Source organism: Haemaphysalis longicornis, unplaced genomic scaffold (genome assembly GCF_048455015.1).
Source record: "Haemaphysalis longicornis isolate Haplotype H1 unplaced genomic scaffold, Haemaphysalis longicornis Haplotype H1 scaffold_62, whole genome shotgun sequence".
NCBI lineage: Eukaryota > Metazoa > Arthropoda > Arachnida > Ixodida > Ixodidae > Haemaphysalis > Haemaphysalis longicornis.
This window is the reverse complement of record NW_027526410.1, coordinates 1,470,761-1,488,037: the sequence shown is the minus strand read 5'-3', so window position 1 is coordinate 1,488,037 and position 17,277 is coordinate 1,470,761. Positions and strand designations below refer to the sequence as shown.

Genomic DNA, 17,277 nt, shown 5'->3' with positions numbered 1-17,277 from the left:
GCTCGAAGGCCCAACGATCCCAGACTTCTTAGGAGTCTCGCTCGCATGCAAGGACGAGAAAAAGCGGAGTGGCATAAGTATCACTGTAAGCCTCTTAATGTCTTTCCTTCATCCAGTCAGCCACACGAGGAGCGGCGACACGAGACCTCCTGAACTGAAAAGGGGACCCACTGTATTTTCTTGTTTTGCTCAAAAACATTTTGCCTCCTCCTCCTCTTCTAATAATCCATCACGTAAACTGCGTCATCTTCGTCACTTATACTTTGTGCCCCATAGGTTCTGCAAGGAGCAAAATGAACCAGCCTAAACCCACCGTCTTTCTAGATTCAAGCGCACGTCCAAATGTATTTCACCTGCTTGCTGATACAAAGTGATAAAAAGAAGAACGCGAGCAATACGTCGGTAAGCAGGCAGGAGCACCATATTTGAGCGCGATAAGGCTAAGAATACACGCACACTATGTACATTTGCCATCCGTTTATTCGTAAAAGTGCTTAATCACTATCATCAGTACAACTTTCAGGCATGATACAAAACCTGCTTATACCATTGAAGAACTCCTCGTAAGCGGTGTCAGAAAAGCAACAACGGTCGTTAGGCGAGACGTATTTTACAAACTAGTTTTCTTTGTTCCAAGTTTCTTTGTTTGAGATTGCCGGCGAACAAAATAGCAGATTTGTCATTGCCACGTACTGCATTCCACCCCATTACGGTCGGTTACGGAGCACCTTTGGCGCAGTTAAACGTCAGACATGATAGAAACTTCAGAGAATTTTCCTTCTGAATCTTTTTCTTGAATGCTTCGATCTCTGACTGGGTCCACGAGTTTTTGTATGTCACGTAACGCCACACTGAAAGAAAAACAAGAATTATATTTGAGATTTTATTCCTCCCTCAAATTCGGTGATTCCAAAAGGGTCACTGAAACAACTTCATGACATCGGCGTGCCCCCCCCCCCCCCTTCGTAGTAAATGCAGGTGAAACAGTCTTCGAACGAGCAATGAGCTGCGAAAATGTCTCTTGCCAGCCCCATCCTATACAGAGCATAGCGAACCGGCATTTTCATCGACGCTCGCACATGTTCAACATCACAGATAATTTAAAACGAAGCAAGCAGGTTACATAGTTCAAAACGTAGTAAGCGGTACGTCGTCAGTTTGTAAATAACCTGCCACTTACACTAACCTTCACATGCAGTTATAGCACTAGCTCTTTGTTTGTTCAGTTCTACCGTGCGGCAGAAAAGCTGGGAATTTGGTATTGTTGAAAAACTGTTATCTCTGAGCACAGTGAGAATACGAGCAACATGTTTATTTGTTCTCACCTGATCCGTCTGGGTAGCACTTAATTTGAACGAAGTATTTGCAGTTGTCGGTGTCAAGAATGATTGACCTGGTTTTGGCTTGAAAAAAAAAAGAAAACAACGTTACCTTCTATATACGGTATAGAAAGTCTACCTTAAACACCAACGGAGGTAGTTAGCGTTCATAAAAGGCCTGAAGGTGCGCATTATTTTGGTTCGCAGAAGTTTCCTCCTTAAAAGATATTCTGGTAGTCTTGAGTTTTATTATTTAAAAACATACGTTAAATGCCTATAAAGTAACACAATGCGCTATTCACCCAGAACCAGTGTTGTATGCCTAGCTCGGCCAACATAGACAAGGTATTGCTTTAGTCGCCGCGTGTTCTGTGCCTTCTTTCAGGTCATATTTCGCTATTGAGTGGTGCATCTAAATATGGAACGTGGACTTACTTCCACCTGCACCTGTTCATTCAGCTTGTTCATATTATTCGGCTCGCGGGATCTCATAAAGATGTTCTCAACGTAACAGTCGCGTCATCACAAGGTCATCTTTTGCGGCAGGGACCTTTTCAAGCACAGTTGTGCTTGTTACTAGCCCCAGGTCACCTTGGCCAAAAAAAGCCATTATAGTGTTTTCAAAGTTCGTTTGTCTACTTTAGAGGAATGTGCGCGGTTGGGTGGAACTCTGAAGAAAAAATGAATGCAGCGTTTTTGATTAAATAGATGCAGTAGAATTCAAGTGCGCCTGCATAAAATTGAAAAACTTGATTGGTGAGTGAGGAAAGCCCTTCAGAGCGAATTACTTGCTAACACAAGAACCCACATGCAGATGATCTGGGGATTATATTACCCCCCCCCCTCCGCAGAGTCATCGTGGATGAAGAGAAATCTCGAATTAGTAGTCCCATGAAGTGATAATAAAAGACCTAACATCACCAAAACAGTAATTAATGCGTTTTGGTACAAAATATTGGTTAGTGCTTGAAACTACTGGGTGCACTAGAATGTCGTGACAATGTAGTTCTAGCAACTGTCTGTGTTCGGTGCATTACACAATGGCAATGAGGATGCCAGTCCCTACAGTATCACTGCGGCATAGCAATTTGTTTGCCGCACAAGAAGTACGAATATTTCGCTTGTGCAGACTTTCTCGTCCTATTCATTCATGCGCGTGCTCAACCTGTTACGATTTTCTTAGCGGATTTACCTTACCTTGTCGTAACTGTAAAAACTAAATTTTATTCGCCTAATCGCAACTTCGCTGGGACGTTCCTAGAACTTCTTGCAAATACCTGACTTACGATCGTCACGCTGTAAAAGGAGGTATCGCCACAGTGTTGCGAAGGCAGACAACAGTGTGACCTTGGTTACTTCATGCGACATTACACCACCGTGACCGGTATTACCTCAAGCAGCTGATGTACAGCCCCACCGCATACCAAAACATCTGTATTATCGTGAAGATTTCCCACATGAAATGCTTAAAGGGACCCAGAAAAGCCTTCTGTAAAAGTTACAAAAGGCCTGTATTGTCACGTAGCACCAATATAGCGATGCAATGCCGTTGGAATTATTGATCTACATTCAGTATTAGCTGCGCCAGAAGCAATTAAATGCACCTCTCCCCACTTGCCGATCGACTCCTCCTCCCTCTCTGCCTCCTTCAAAGCAGCTAGCTACATTCCTGCGCCTAGGCTCGCGTCAATCACTGCGGACCCGCCTTTGCCGCCTTTGCCTCGTGATCGCGCAGGAAGGAGGAAGAGCAGCCGGAAGCCAATGGCAGTGACGCCGCCGGCGGCCGAACTTGCCGGCGATTGGGCGAATCAGGGGGCGCCTTCGCCGTTGCGTCAGCAGCGATCGCCGTTGCGTCACCCGCGGTCGCCGTTGCGTCACCCGCGGTCGGCTCGCTGCGGCGTCGCGCTCATCGGCTGAGAAAGGCGATCTTCAAAAATTGTTTACAAATTATCTGTGCAACGTATGGGGCTCACACTTGGTACAAAAATCCCCCATTATGTGCTCTACCACCTGAATGCATTTGATTGCCACCTTCACAAAGCTTTTCGGGGTCCCTTTAACAATGATTATGAATTGTGTATGATTCATTCGGCTTCCCCGTAAAATTGCTTTTCTTGGCGTTTTGTGCTGCTCAGGCCCGCGAGTACCACGCGACACTGCCGAGGAAAATCGTGTGCTTTACTTATTTGTATTTTACTATTTCAAAGCCTTCGAACCATGACTAAGTAGCATGCTGCCATCAGTTGTTTTTACAAACCAGGTCTTATAACCCAAACAAGCGCTGAGACAGCGTTCAAAAGGAGTAAAAGTAGTCTAATTAGTTTTATAGATAGTTCCAAGCGAAATTGTTAACGAACTAATGTCAGTAAACATGCGACACGAATTCTCCTCACCAGGCTTTCTTTCCTTAGTTATCTTTCCCACCGCTGCTACACATCAATCTTCCAATTATTAGCAAAGCAGATTTGGTGGAAAATGAAACTTCAGATTTGCGCGACTCGAACACAAGAAATACGAGTGTGTTGCTCGCTTGCTGAACAATATGGCAACGGTTGCGGCATATAGGCGGAAGTCCCCTTTCTTGGCGCCAATATTCCTTTGAGACTGTTTTAATGCCAAAAAGTTAGCTAAGAAGACAATTCACCTAGACTCCACCACGCCTCGATTTCATTCACGCGATTACATCTGTGAGTCCTATGACAAACTAATCGGCAGTGACCCAACCGTAATCACGTTTGACACCGTTTTTGGTTTTCAGCATACACAAAACGTTGTGTGAGTTTTGAATTTATGCGGTGTCGCCACCCACCGCCACCAAATTTTCACGTTGTTACCTGCGTGGGTGACATGCTAAATAAAAGCGCAGAAAAACGCGGGACAAAGAGAAGAACTACACAGGACGAGCGCTTCCTAACAACTGAGTTTAATGAAATCAAAACCGACAAATCTCGACACAGCGCACCCTTGTGGCGCATCATACACACAAAACTGACGTAATTCAACAGAAATCGGGAAGAAATCAGAAAAGCCAAGCGTTGCAACAAATTGCACGATGATCCATGCGAATGTTAACAGATCGATAACATCAGCACCGAACATTGCGAATCCGAGAAATTTACTGCCTTTTCACTGGACGCTATCTTCAAGATAGGCGATTTCCTCATTAAGGAGGGCGACAGATAGGGCGCTTACACAAGTTCCATTCTTATTTCACAAAAAGATAAAGTAAGCCTCTGCCACCTCGCGTGCTCATGTTATCGATCTGTTAACATTCGTGCGGATCATCGGGCAATTTGTTGCGGCGCATGGGTATGCTGATTTCTTCCCTATTGCTGTTAAATTACGTCAGTCTTGTGTGTATGATGCGCCACAAGGGTGCGCTGTGTCGAGATTTTTCGTTTTTGGTTTCATTCAACTCAGTTGTTAGTAAGCGCTCGTCCTGTGTAGTTCTTCTCTTTGTCCAGCGTTTTTCTGCGCTTTTATTTAGTATGTCTCCATACCAACTTGTCCACTTGTCGGTGCTCCTGTGTGGGGGATTTAACTAGTTTTTTCTGAGCCTCATTTTTAAATGCAGAGCATTTCTTTAACTCACGATGTCACCCGGCGTTGTCGGCGTGCCTCGGCGTCCGCAACAGCCGTTCCAGGTGCGCCCTCTCCCCCACTCGTCCTCTCCCGCATCACGCTACCCTCCTCGCTCTCAACAACAGGTCCGCACCCCTCCCCCTACACTATATAAAAAATAATACTTACCGGCGCCTGGTTTCGATCCGACGACCCTGAGGGCGGAACGCAAGGTACATGGTGCTCTACCCACTGCGCCTCAAAGCCAACTCGGAATGAAAGGCTACGAACGCGCCATATATTCTTCACTCATTCAAACTACGTCAAGAAGCTGCTGATACAACGCATTCACTACCTGTGGGCGGAACGCGAGGTACATGGTGCTCTACCCACTGCGCAACAAAGCCGACACAGAATGGGAGGCTACGAACGCGCCTTATATCCTTGACTCATTCAAACTACGTCAAGAAGCTGCTGATACAACGCATTCACTACCACCAACTCCCCAAACACTAAACGTTAACGCAATACACCCACCCCCTATGCGACGCATTTACTCGAGCCCACCTCGCGGGGAGATGGGCGCTTTGCTTTTTTATGCTCCGTCTCTTCCTATCTACCAAAGAAGATGCACAGCCATAATGCTTGACGCCAACATTCAAACGTAGTGCATGTACACAGACTTACTCCCGTTTCCAAGGTCTCTTTCCAAGTACGCTTGCCCTTGCGCAGGGTAGTATATATAGCTGAAAGAGAAGCAAATTGATCTATAACTACTAGACAAAATACCAAAATTGGCTATTTCACTGCATACAAATCTGTATTCAAATACACGTAGACGCACACACACACGCACATTACATTATATATATATATATAGACCGGTATTCTGGAGGTCGTGGGTTCGGATCCCACCTGGTGGGCATTTTTTCTTCACTTTCTTTCTTTCTTTCCAAATTCTTAATCTGTTTCAATGATCTACCACATCCTCCCCTTTGCTTTCCGAGGTTTTCTCGACTGCCAACCCTTATTTCTGTGTTATTTTCAACGAGCCCCTCATTTCCTATTCTGATTCGCTATATATTTATATATATATATATATATATATATATATATATATATATAACACAGAAATAAGGGTTGGCAGCCAAGAAAACCTCGGAAAGCAAAGGGGAGGTTGTGGTAGGTCATTGAAACAGACAAAGAATTTGGGAAGAAAGAAAGCGAAGTAAAAATGCCCGCCAGGTGGGATTCCTACCCACGACCTCCAGAATACCCGTCTGCTGCGATAACCACTACGCTACCGGCTGGGCGATTCCCCCCCTCCCCCGCTTTCTGGGGTATTTATGTCAATGTAATTTTTTCCTGTGCTTGGGGGTGGTAGCCAGCGCCACTCTGACTTCTCGGGGTGAAGGGGACCTTCTTTTTAACCCCCGGGCCGTGACTCGAGTGTCTACGACATGTCGAGAGTGGTCAACCAGCGTTAAACCCTCTTAAGCTCCATATTGCACCAAAACTGCCAGAACAGAGGCCCTCGCTATGCATGTAGCGAATCAGAATAGGAAATGAGGGGCTCGTAGAAATTACACAGAAATAAGGGTTGGCAGCCAAGAAAACCTCGGAAAGCAAAGGGGAGGTTGTGGTAGGTCATTGAAACAGATAAAGAATTTGGAAAGAAAGAAAGAAAGCGAAGAAAAAATGCCCGCCAGGGGGGATTTGAACCCACGACCTCCAGAATACAGGTCTGGTGCGATAACCACTACGCTACCCGCGGGGCGATTCCCCCCCCCCCCCGCTTTTTGGGGTATTTATGTCAATGTCAAAAAAATTACGTTGACATAAATACCCCAGAAAGCGGGGGGGGGGGGGGAATCGCCCCGCCGGTAGCGTAGTGGTTATTGCACCAGACCGGTATTCTGGAGGTCGTGGGTTCGGATCCCACCTGGCGGGCATTTTTTCTTTGCTTTCTTTCTTTCTTTCTTTCTTTCCAAATTCTTTATCTGTTTCAATGACCTACCACAACCTCCCCTTTGCTTTCCGAGGTTTTCTTGGCTGCCAACCCTTATTTCTGTGTTATTTCTACGAGCCCCTCATTTCCTATTCTGATTCGCTATATACATATATATATATATTTATATTCCGGCTCCTTCGCCAGAAATATATATATATATATATATATATATATATATATATATATATATATATATATTGTAAGGCGGGTTTATTGCCTTGACAGCGGAAGGAAGGAGGGGCACTCAGAAGTGGCAAACGGATCGGTGGCCCAGCCGGTAGAATGTCTCGAGCACTCCACGAGCTTCATGCCGATGACGATGCCGCTGCGGTGGCTGACCTTGTTGCCTCGTCGTCGTCTGTACAAACCAGGTCGTCAATCCCCTTGAGCGGGCATACGCCAATCACAAGGACAATGCTGACTGTTGTGGCCGCGTAGCAAATCAGTTGTTCGTTAGTGCTCGCATGGTGGCTGCGCGCCACTTGCTCGTCTTTCGCACTACAATTACCCCCACGACGAAGGGAGCCACCCTGGCGACCTAAGGGCACGTCACGACGGAAGGGTCGTAGTACGGCTTGAGGGGATGCACGTGTACCGTTTCGCGTCCGCGGCAGCGCAGGTCAGGCGACGGGGTGAGCGGCTCCACAACGTAATTAACGGAGGAGGTTCGTTCGAGTACGCGGTACGGTCCATGGAACTTGGAAAGGAGCTTGCTAGAAAGTCCAGGTGTAGTGGAGGGTACCCAAAGCCATACGAGAGAGCCGGGAGAGAAAGTCACTTGTGGGTTGTCACCGTCACGCCGATGTTTTTGGTGGAATTGGTCTTCGGAGGTAAAACTGCGAGCAAGCTGACGACACTCCTCAGCGTGGCAGCAGAGTTGAGAAACAGGCGTGTATTCGGAAGCGTCGGGTCAGTAGGGTAGAATGGTGTCAAGAGGGCAGGATGCTTCCCGGCCATAGAGGAGAAAGTAAGGCGAGAACCCTGTAGTAGTCTGCGTCGCGGTGTTGTACGCGTAAGTCACGAAGGGGAGAATCGCATCCCAATCGGAGTGGTCAGCAGACACACACTTGGCGAGCATATCGCCAAGGGTGCGGTTAAATCTCTCCGTCAACCCATTAGTCTAGGGATGGTAGGCTGTAGTGCTGCGGTGGGTGACGTTGCATTCTTTGAGAAGAGCCTCGACCACTTCTGACAAAAAGACACGGCCCCGGTCACTGAGAAGTTCCCGTGGTGCGCCATGACGCAGGATGAAATGGTGCAAAATGAAGGTTGCAACTTCGCGCGCTGTTGCAGCCGGTAGCGCGGCAGTCTCAGCACCATGTGGAGGAACGTCCAGGGAGGCAATGGAGGAGGCCGTCGTCTGGGAAAAGCCAATATATTTACATTATGTACAGGGAACCGTTCATTTGTGCAGCCATCTCGTCGCCTCGCCTGGTCGCCTTACATTTTGGTGGAGTGTGCGGATTCCGTCCTCGTCCTGCTCCTCAGCTTCACCCCGCAAGTGCACCCGCAAGCCTGGAGCTCCGGAGTCGTACCCCGCACCTCCACCAAAATGTAAGGCGGGTTTATTGCCTTGACAGCGGAAGGAAGGAGGGGCACTCAGAAGTGGCAAACGGATCGGTGGCCCAGCCGGCAGAATGTCTCGAGCACTCCACGAGCTTCATGCCGATGACGATGCCGCTGCGGTGGCTGACCTTTTTGCCTCGTCGTCGTCTGTACAAACCAGGTCGTCAATCCCCTTGAGCGGGCATACGCCAATCACAAGGACAATGCTGACTGTTGTGGCCGCGTAGCAAATCAGTTGTTCGTTAGTGCTCGCATGGTGGCTGCGCGCCACTTGCTCGTCTTTCGCAATACAATATATATACAGTGTAGCCCGGTTATAACGAAGTAAGCGGGAATCTGAAATTTCTTCGCTATAACCGCTATATCGCTGTAAGTGGGTTCGTTATAAATGGGCTACACTGTATATATATATATATATTGTAGCGTTGATTATGGACGCGATTGATGTAATTGTCAGAGGCAACCATGCAAGGACAATTCCCCGTTGGGGATATTCGGCGCGGTGCACGCCCGACGACGAGGAGGCAGAAGCATCGCTTGGGCACGGGCCGATCGAGGATCGCGTCGGACATAGCTTGCTGAGCACAAAGAACCTCGGCTTCTCCGCAGCTCTAACTGCTCGTTAGTGGTCCAATAAACCACGCTTCAATATATATATATATATATATATATATATATATATATATATATATATATATATATATATATATATATATATATATATAGTAAGGGAGACGATAGCGTGTTGTCCTTCGGTTACCTTATTTAATTCCCAACTATTCTGGAAGTGGTGAAACTTCCTTCATCAAGGATAATGCACGAATGAACACAAAACTTTTATACACCTGTTGCATACGAGGGACTCCTTCCTTGACGAGGGTGAGAAGTAAAGCAGCCCCTCGTACGCAACGGGTGTGTAGAAGTTTTGAATTTATCCTAACACAGGCCCTGATGAAGCATGTTCTACTTCCGAAATTGTTTGGAAATAAATAATGTAACGGAAGGACAACACCCTGTGTGATGATGGTTTGGGTTTAATGGTGGAAGGCCAACTAGGGCAAAGAGCGCCAAAAACAAGGTTCTTTGATGGCGACTCAAATGTACAATTCAATACTAAATTATCTTAGTAAGAACAGAAGTGAAGGAATTTAAAATCCATGATGATTGCCGGTGTTTAGGGCTATGATGATTATGCATATGAAAAATTGTAGTCTTCCTTCATTGCCTGTATGTACCGTAATAAGTTTAAGTTTACGGACTACGGGAGTACGGATTATGGATTATTACGGATTATGGGGCGCTCAACCGCTGCGCCGCCTGGTTGAGCGACACCTGCTGTCGGGACCGCGCAAAGCACACGCGCGGCCTAACTTTACAGCATACATGCCGCTATCACTCGATTTTTCGCGATTGCCTCTCTGATAAATTGCGCCATGTGAACCTCGCTGGCCTTTTGCAGGCAGCTAGTCACCACATCTATGGAAACGGCATGCTTCCTCAATCGCGGCAACGCTACTCCGCTGGCAGAGTTGGCGCTAGTGTGTGTGATTATCTTGTGATTATAGGTTTTTTCCCGCTCATCCGCATCAAAGATTCAAACAGAAAATATTCACTGCGCAGCTGAAGAAAAGACAAAACACCATCTTTGGGTTTGACCATAGTTGCAAATTTATAGCGCTAAGTGAACGCAAGCGAATTAGAAAAAATATTCTTCCCAACCTCATTCGTTAGCGCTTTAATAGATACTTTACTGTTTAGGTATGTATTGCATTTATTTATTAAACTTCGTTTCTCGTATGAAGCACCTATGCCAGTTCGCAACTGCTCGGGAAAATCCAGCTTCGTAATTCTTTCCGCAGCCACCCACACACTTGGTGTTCAAAAACTCCATTGCGATATGAGATACCATTGAAGTGGGTTTTGGATGTCCAGCGAATACCGAAATGCGTGCAAACTACATTCATGAAATAAATTTATTTGCACTTGAAAACAATAGTGGCACTTCCTGTGCACTTTTAGTGACAGGAATTGAAATTGAAGGATGTGATCCAAAACGGGATCGGTCAGTCGATTATTGAAGATAAAAGATGAGTAGCTTATTGTCGACGACATCCGGCAAATGACGGTATACCCCCATAAATCCCAATTGATTCACACGTATTGTTTACAAAGCATTGCATAGGACAACGGTTCTCAGTTGTGGGTGCGCAGGCCAAAAGGAGTCCGCGAGGGGACTTCGGGGTGTCCGTGGTCCCTCCGCGGCACTCCCAAATTTCTTTTTTTTTTTCAAACCTAGCCGCGAACTCAAAAATGTGCTTTGCCGCATGACACGCTGAAACAGCTGCGCCGCATAGCACAAACTTTAAAGGTGGCTTTATTTCACAACGTTTCCTTTGCGCAAAAAAAGCCACACAAACAAAAGGCGGGCATGCAAATATGTGTACGAGCGACTTCGGCTGCAAGGGTTGTCTGACAATACGACACGTATCGCTTTGTTTCGGCGTATGGCCCCCCATCACTTTTGCAGTCCCAGAAGGCGTCCCGGGCACGCTAACGGCCGAGTACAACTGGAGTAGAAAATCAGAGGTCGGGCTTAGCACCCACCTGCGGGCTCCAACCACCTGCTTCATAATGCTAAACACTTCCGTTCATTACAAAAGTCTCGTCTACCAAAAGGACGTCACAACAGAGAGTGAGGGGGACATCACTTAAGTGACACTACAAGCCGCTGATCGGCCACAAAGACAACGACGTCTGCATCTTCCACCCGTCCACCTTCATCACCAAAAGCCTCAATCATACGGTTCACCGCAGTTCTCGACCTCGTAATGAGGTGGCAGATTTCGCGTTCGGGAACATCATCTGCCGCAAGCTTTGTGAAGTAAAACAGGTATTCCACCGGCACTCAGCGGTTCCCTTATATGCATATTTCTGTTCAGTCAGACGACAGAAAGCTATATCACTGGGTTGCAGCGATGGAGCGTTCCATCACTTTAAAAAGATGAAGGAAGCTCACGCTAACGCGTAAGGCTTGAAGGTAGCGAAGCTGTACGCAACCTTCACGACCATCACGAAGGTTGCTGACCAGGATTGAAGCCGATTTGCTGCTTCTATGCTGCCACAACGAGATTTACTGGATCATTGTTGCTATAGCTTGTTTCATTTTTTGGAAGTGGTAGTCACTGAACATCACGTTGAAGAGACGTACGCTTTGACGTGTCTTCCTCGTTCCGACCAACTGTTGCCACGATTACGGCGAACGCTTGAGTTGTTGTCTTTTTGCCGATCTTGACCAATCTCCCTAGGTGGGTATACTTGGCTTGACAAACCTGCGCTGTGGACGCTGGGCAGCCGCTGTGAGGCACGCACACACAAGCGCTCGGCATTTCCTTGGTTTTTTTAGCTGTCGGGCGGTCTCCGCAATCTTGGCCATTCTCCTTAAATGGGAGTAGCACGAGGATGCAGTATGCAATTTACGGCTCGGTGGCCACTGGGCGTAACCCAGTGGTGACTTCGTCAGCGCGTTCCCCAGGGCTTTTTGGACCCGAGGATCAGAGCAGCCCAACACCGCCTCCAATTCATCAACAGTGGTATTAGAGTAAAGTGTTTGGGGGGGGGGGGGCACGCCCACATATTGATGCAGATGGCGTTGACATCTCCACAAAGGGGGCATAGGGGTGATGTATACTGGTCAGGGTATATACGACAAATGTATGTGCGACACGGAAGCATATTAGTTTGAAGGAGCCGCCACAATCGTTCTTCCGTTGTAGAAAGTGGGGGTTGGGCTGTGGGGTATTTCTGGCGAAGGAGCCGGTAGTGCGTAATGATAGCCACGTACGTAAAAACACTATTCCTAATAGATTGCGCTCCGTGGTTAGGGGTAACAAAAGGGCCTGCTCGGACAGTTATATTTCGAGCTGCTGTGTGGGCCACCTCAATACACCCTAAGCCGGTGTGGGCAGGTGCTCACACCACCTTTACGGACGTGTCGGGATGCTTGCGCAGAATCTTGAGAGCTTTGGCTAGTATATGCCTTCGGGCAAAGTTTCATGTAGCAGATTGACAATCGGACAACATGACTTTTGGGGTAGGGCTCTGAGAAAGGGCTAGCGCTATTGCCCCCTCTTCCGCCTCAGCAGGTTAGTGGGTGCCGATGGTGAGAGATGTGGGTGGGTGTCCTTGGCTTGACAAACGTGCGCAGAGAACGCTGAGCGGTCGTTGCGAGGCACGCATACACGAGCGCTCGACATTTGTTGGCTTTGTTAATTGCCGGGCCCTCGCCATGAGGCCCGCGCTCATGTGCGGGCGCTTGGAAATTTCTTGGTAGTTACGATTTTATATTACGATTTTAAATTACGATTTTATAAACAGCTTCACTGTTAAAATTACCACCATCAAAGGGAGAACAATACATTACCTACTGCGTCCCCCGCTTTGCGATAACTACTCGAAAAGGCCGATGAATTTACACGCTGCATGCGCTTGACCATCGGCGGTGTGCTGGGGCATAATGACATGCTTGTCAAAAAAATAGAACTTATCACATCGGGAAGTATGGCTCTAGTCACTGCAGCACCTCATTAAAAAATGAGCGAGGTCTCGCCTTAATGAAACAAACTTCACCTTACAGCGAAGCTTTAGTGGTACCCCACATGGAATCCTTCCCGTAGTAGTCGTCCGTCAGCCATAACACGCATTGCTGCCAAGGCAACTTTAATGATGATGGTTGGATGTTAATGGCGCAAGGCCAACTGGGGTAAAGAGCGCCTAAACAGTGGTTAAATATGAGAGGTGAGAACGTAGACACTCAAATCAGTAAGCAAGAACAAAAGTCAAATCAATAAAAGACAGTGAGGATGGCTGGTGTAAAAGGCCAGGTTGTGATGGTGCGTGGCATGAAATAAGGCTTTAAAAAACTACGCGTGATAGGAAATGAGATGTAAAAACTTGATGTCACTGGGAAACTTTAAAGTGCGTTGCACAGGAATCACGGGATCATCCGCTAGAAAGAGTGCTGGGTGTAGTGGAATGTGTTGTCTGTAGAGTTGAGGGAAGTGCTTGCGTCCTGTCTGGAGTGCTTAGCATGTAATGAGGATGTGAAGTACGGATAGGCCCTCCCCACACCTGCTACACAGGGGTCTTGGAGATCCAGTGAGCAGATGGGAGTGTGTCGCGTGTGTGTGGCCTATCCGTAATCTAGCTAGGGCAACTTCGATGAATCTTTTGTGTGAGTCACTAGTGTATTGTCCTAAGTGTGGCTTTATTATGTGTAACTTGTCTGTCTGTGTATTCCAGTCGGGTTGCCATGTTTTGCGAAGGTGTTGTCGGATGTGTGGCTTGAGGTTAGTGTAGGGTATTGTTGTTATGTCCACTGTGTTTGCAAGTGCAGCAGTGGCGGCCATTTCATCTGCGGTCCCATTCCCCGCGATTCCAGCATGGCCTGGAACCCAGCACAGGATTAGTTGAAAATTATTTGCATATATAGACATTATGAAATTAAAGACAAGATTGACAATGTGGTTTTTCCTGGGTCTGTGTGAAGACAATGCACGCACAACGCTCAAAGAGTCTGTGAAGATGACGGACTTAGGAATTTGTTTTTTTAAGAATGTGCTGAACGATGAGTAAAATGCCATATGCTTGTGCAGAGAAAATAGTGGTGTGTACACTCATGGTTCTGCAAGCAATAAAGTTGGGACCATGAGCGGCGCACGACACTGTAGTTGACGTTTTCGAGGCATCGCTATAAAATTCGGCACATTTATATTTATCCTGAAGCGACAAGAAATGCTGCAGAATTGCAGCTTTCGGAACCCTGTTTTTACCTATTTTCATAAAAGAAACATCACAACAAACAGGCTGCAGTTGCCATGGTGGTATAACGTCAGAAAATGATGATGATGTACAGACATCTAAAATCCCAACGGAAATACCTGAAACTTCCTCTCTCACCCTCGGAGAGTAGGGCAAAGGAACAGATGGACGATTTGAGAATAGCTGGGTTGTACATGTATCGTTGAGGACAGGTTTAAAAGGATGGTTATTGAATGATGAGACCTTAAAAGCATATAATAAATCTATGTACATTCGTTGATGTTCCAGGCACTATTTGTTACTTTCAGTATACAGACTCTGGGCCGGGCTAGTGCGGAACGCACCACACGCAAGGCGCAGGCCCAAATGGAGAACTGGGTCAAGCATTTTTAGTGCTGTTTTTGATGCCGACCCATACACAACACTACCGTAGTCTAGCCGAGACCCGACTGAGGCGGTAAAAACGCGAAGAAGGAGTTCTTTGTCTGCACCATAGGACTGGTGGGAGAGGACCTTGAGAATGTTTAGTGTTTTCAGGCATTTATGTTTAAGTAGTTTGATGTGTGGAATGAACGTGAGTTTTTCATCAAATATGACACCTAAAAACTTGTGCTCCTTTTTACAGGGATAGAAGCACGATGAAGGGTAATCTCAAGGTCTGCCTTAATCCCGCGCTTGCGGGAGAACACAACACAAGTACTCTTTCCAGGGTTCAGTTTAAAACGGTTTTTGTCCGCCCAGCCAGCAAGTTGGTTCACCCCAAGCTGGACTTGGCGTTCAAAAACTGAAAAGTTACAGAACCTAAAAGATATTTGAACGTCATCTACATATATAGAACAGGAAATGGTTGGTGGCAATGCCTTCTGAAATGACTTCATCTTAACAATAAAGAGTGTGCAGCTCAAGACACCGCCTTGAGGGACGCCATTTTCCTGCACGTATACATTCGAAAAAGCACTGCCAACCCTCACTGGAAAGGTCCTTTCCGACATGTAGCTACTGAGCGTGTTCAGCATGTTGCCGGAAACACCAAACGACTTGAGGTCACACAAGATGTCGTACCGCCAGGCCGTGTCACAGGCCTTCTCCATATCGAAGAAGACTGTTATATAATACTGTTTATGAATAAAGGCATCTTTTAGATATGTTTCCAATGCAACCAGTTGATCATTGGTGGATCTCCCAGCCCTGAAGCCAGCCTGGCAGCTGTCGAGAAGACCATTGTACTCTAAGAAGTACACGAGTCTCCTATTGATCATCTTCTCGAACAGCTTACACAGGCAGCTTGTGAGGGCGATGGGACGATAACTTGCGGGAGAGGAGGGGTCCTTCCCTTCTTTCAGAAAGGCCACTACGATAGCATCCCTCCATGACCCTGGGAGGTTCCCCGAAAGAAATATTTTGTTGTAGAGGTGAAGGAGGGTTTCAAGTGTGTCTGTGTGCAAGTGTTGAATCATAGTGTATGTAATGTTGTCTGCGCCTGGAGCTGAAGGTTTACAAGTACTAAGTGCAATCTTCAGCTCATGCAGTGAGAAGGGGGTGTTATAAGATGAGGTCGACTTATTACTGTCTCGCAAGGACTTCTTCTCACAGGATGTTTTGTGTTTTATGAAAGCGTTGGTGTAGTGCGCTGAACTGGACACATGTTGGAAGTGTTGTGCGAGTGTGTTAGCTTGGTCTTCCAGTGTGTCCGCTCTTGTACTAACCAGGGGCAGGCTGTGTGTCTGCTGTCCTTTTAGTTTATGTATTCGTGTCCATACTTTTTGCGTATCAGTGTACGAGTTGATGGAAGTGAGGAAGGTGCGCCAACTCTTCCTTTTCGCCTCACGGCACACTCGCTTCCCAAAAGCCTTGGCCCGTTTAAGCGAAATGAGATTATCTGATGTGTGGTACCGGCGAAGGACACCCCACGCCTTGTTCTGGGCCTCTCGCGCCCGCCTACAGTCCTCATTCCACCACGGCCTCCTTTGGTTGCGCGGAGCGCTGGAGGCGTGGGGAATGCACTTTTCGGCAGCGTCGCGGATGTGTGCCGTGATGAGCTGGGATGCTTCCTCCACGTGTAGGTGTTCTATGGTTGTGTGGTGTAGTTTAGATGTTTCTGTGAATATACTCCAGTTTGCTTTTGATTCATTAAACCTGTTATGGGAAGATGGACTGCATGGGCGTTCACCTATATATGTTAGGAGAGTGGGGAAATGGTGCCCACGCCCCACTCAAGACATGGAAAGAGAATTGCAGAACCAATAGCCAAGTCGAGTTGTGAGTATGTATTATGTCCTAAGTTATGGTATGTAGGCTGCTTTTTGTTGAAAAGGCATGCTTCTGAAGATGTAAGAAATTTCTCTATCAGGCGACCTCGGGCATCCGTTCTGGAGGAGCCCCAAAGAGACTTGTGTGCATTAAGGTCGCCTGTTAGGATGTACGGTTCGGGTATCTGGTCGACCAGCGCCTCGAAGTCAGAGTTGGAAAGTGCATGATCAGGACGAATGTAAATTGAGCATTATAAATTGAGCTCTATAACTTGCCTTTCAATGCGGATATCTCGGAAAACAAGTCACTATATTTGACATGAAAGACCACTTTGCGAGTTTCACGTACTGCTAGTTAGTTAACGCTGGACTTGCAAACGTTCGGTAATATCACCGGCTGTGAATGCAGAAACGCCTACAATTCCAGTGAGCAGTTCAAACTCGTAATTTGCATTCTTCAAAAACCATTGCAAATTAAATTACACGAAGTTTGACTACTTCAGCGACTACTCAATCGTCGAAAGCCTTACCTTAGTAGGCGCCCTAGATAATTATCGCAGTTTTAATACGATGACATGAAGGGGCCGCTTCAGAATTCGTTCGAGCATAATCACCAGGTGCGGCCAAACCACAGTGCAAATTGGTTTGTAGCATCCACTTTTCTGTCTGCTAGGATAATTCTCCAATAATTCCAAGTTTCTTAAATCTAATGCACACTAAAGTATGTTTAATTGCCGGATAGAAATGATCGCGT

At 46.8% G+C, this 17,277-nt stretch overlaps 1 protein-coding gene across 1 annotated transcript in view; it reads right to left on the bottom strand.

The window, feature by feature from the left end:
- Positions 1-474: 474 nt before the first annotated feature.
- The window catches only part of LOC144144122 (uncharacterized), a 29,003-nt gene continuing 12,200 nt past the window's right edge, over positions 475-17,277 (bottom strand). Inside the window, exons 3-5 of the mRNA XM_077675510.1 lie at positions 5,568-5,626; positions 1,326-1,403; positions 475-851 (exon numbers count right to left, since the gene is read on the bottom strand). Coding sequence (XP_077531636.1) covers positions 718-851; positions 1,326-1,403; positions 5,568-5,626 — 271 coding nt within the window. The 3' untranslated portion in view covers positions 475-717. The remainder of the gene's footprint in view (positions 852-1,325; positions 1,404-5,567; positions 5,627-17,277) is intronic.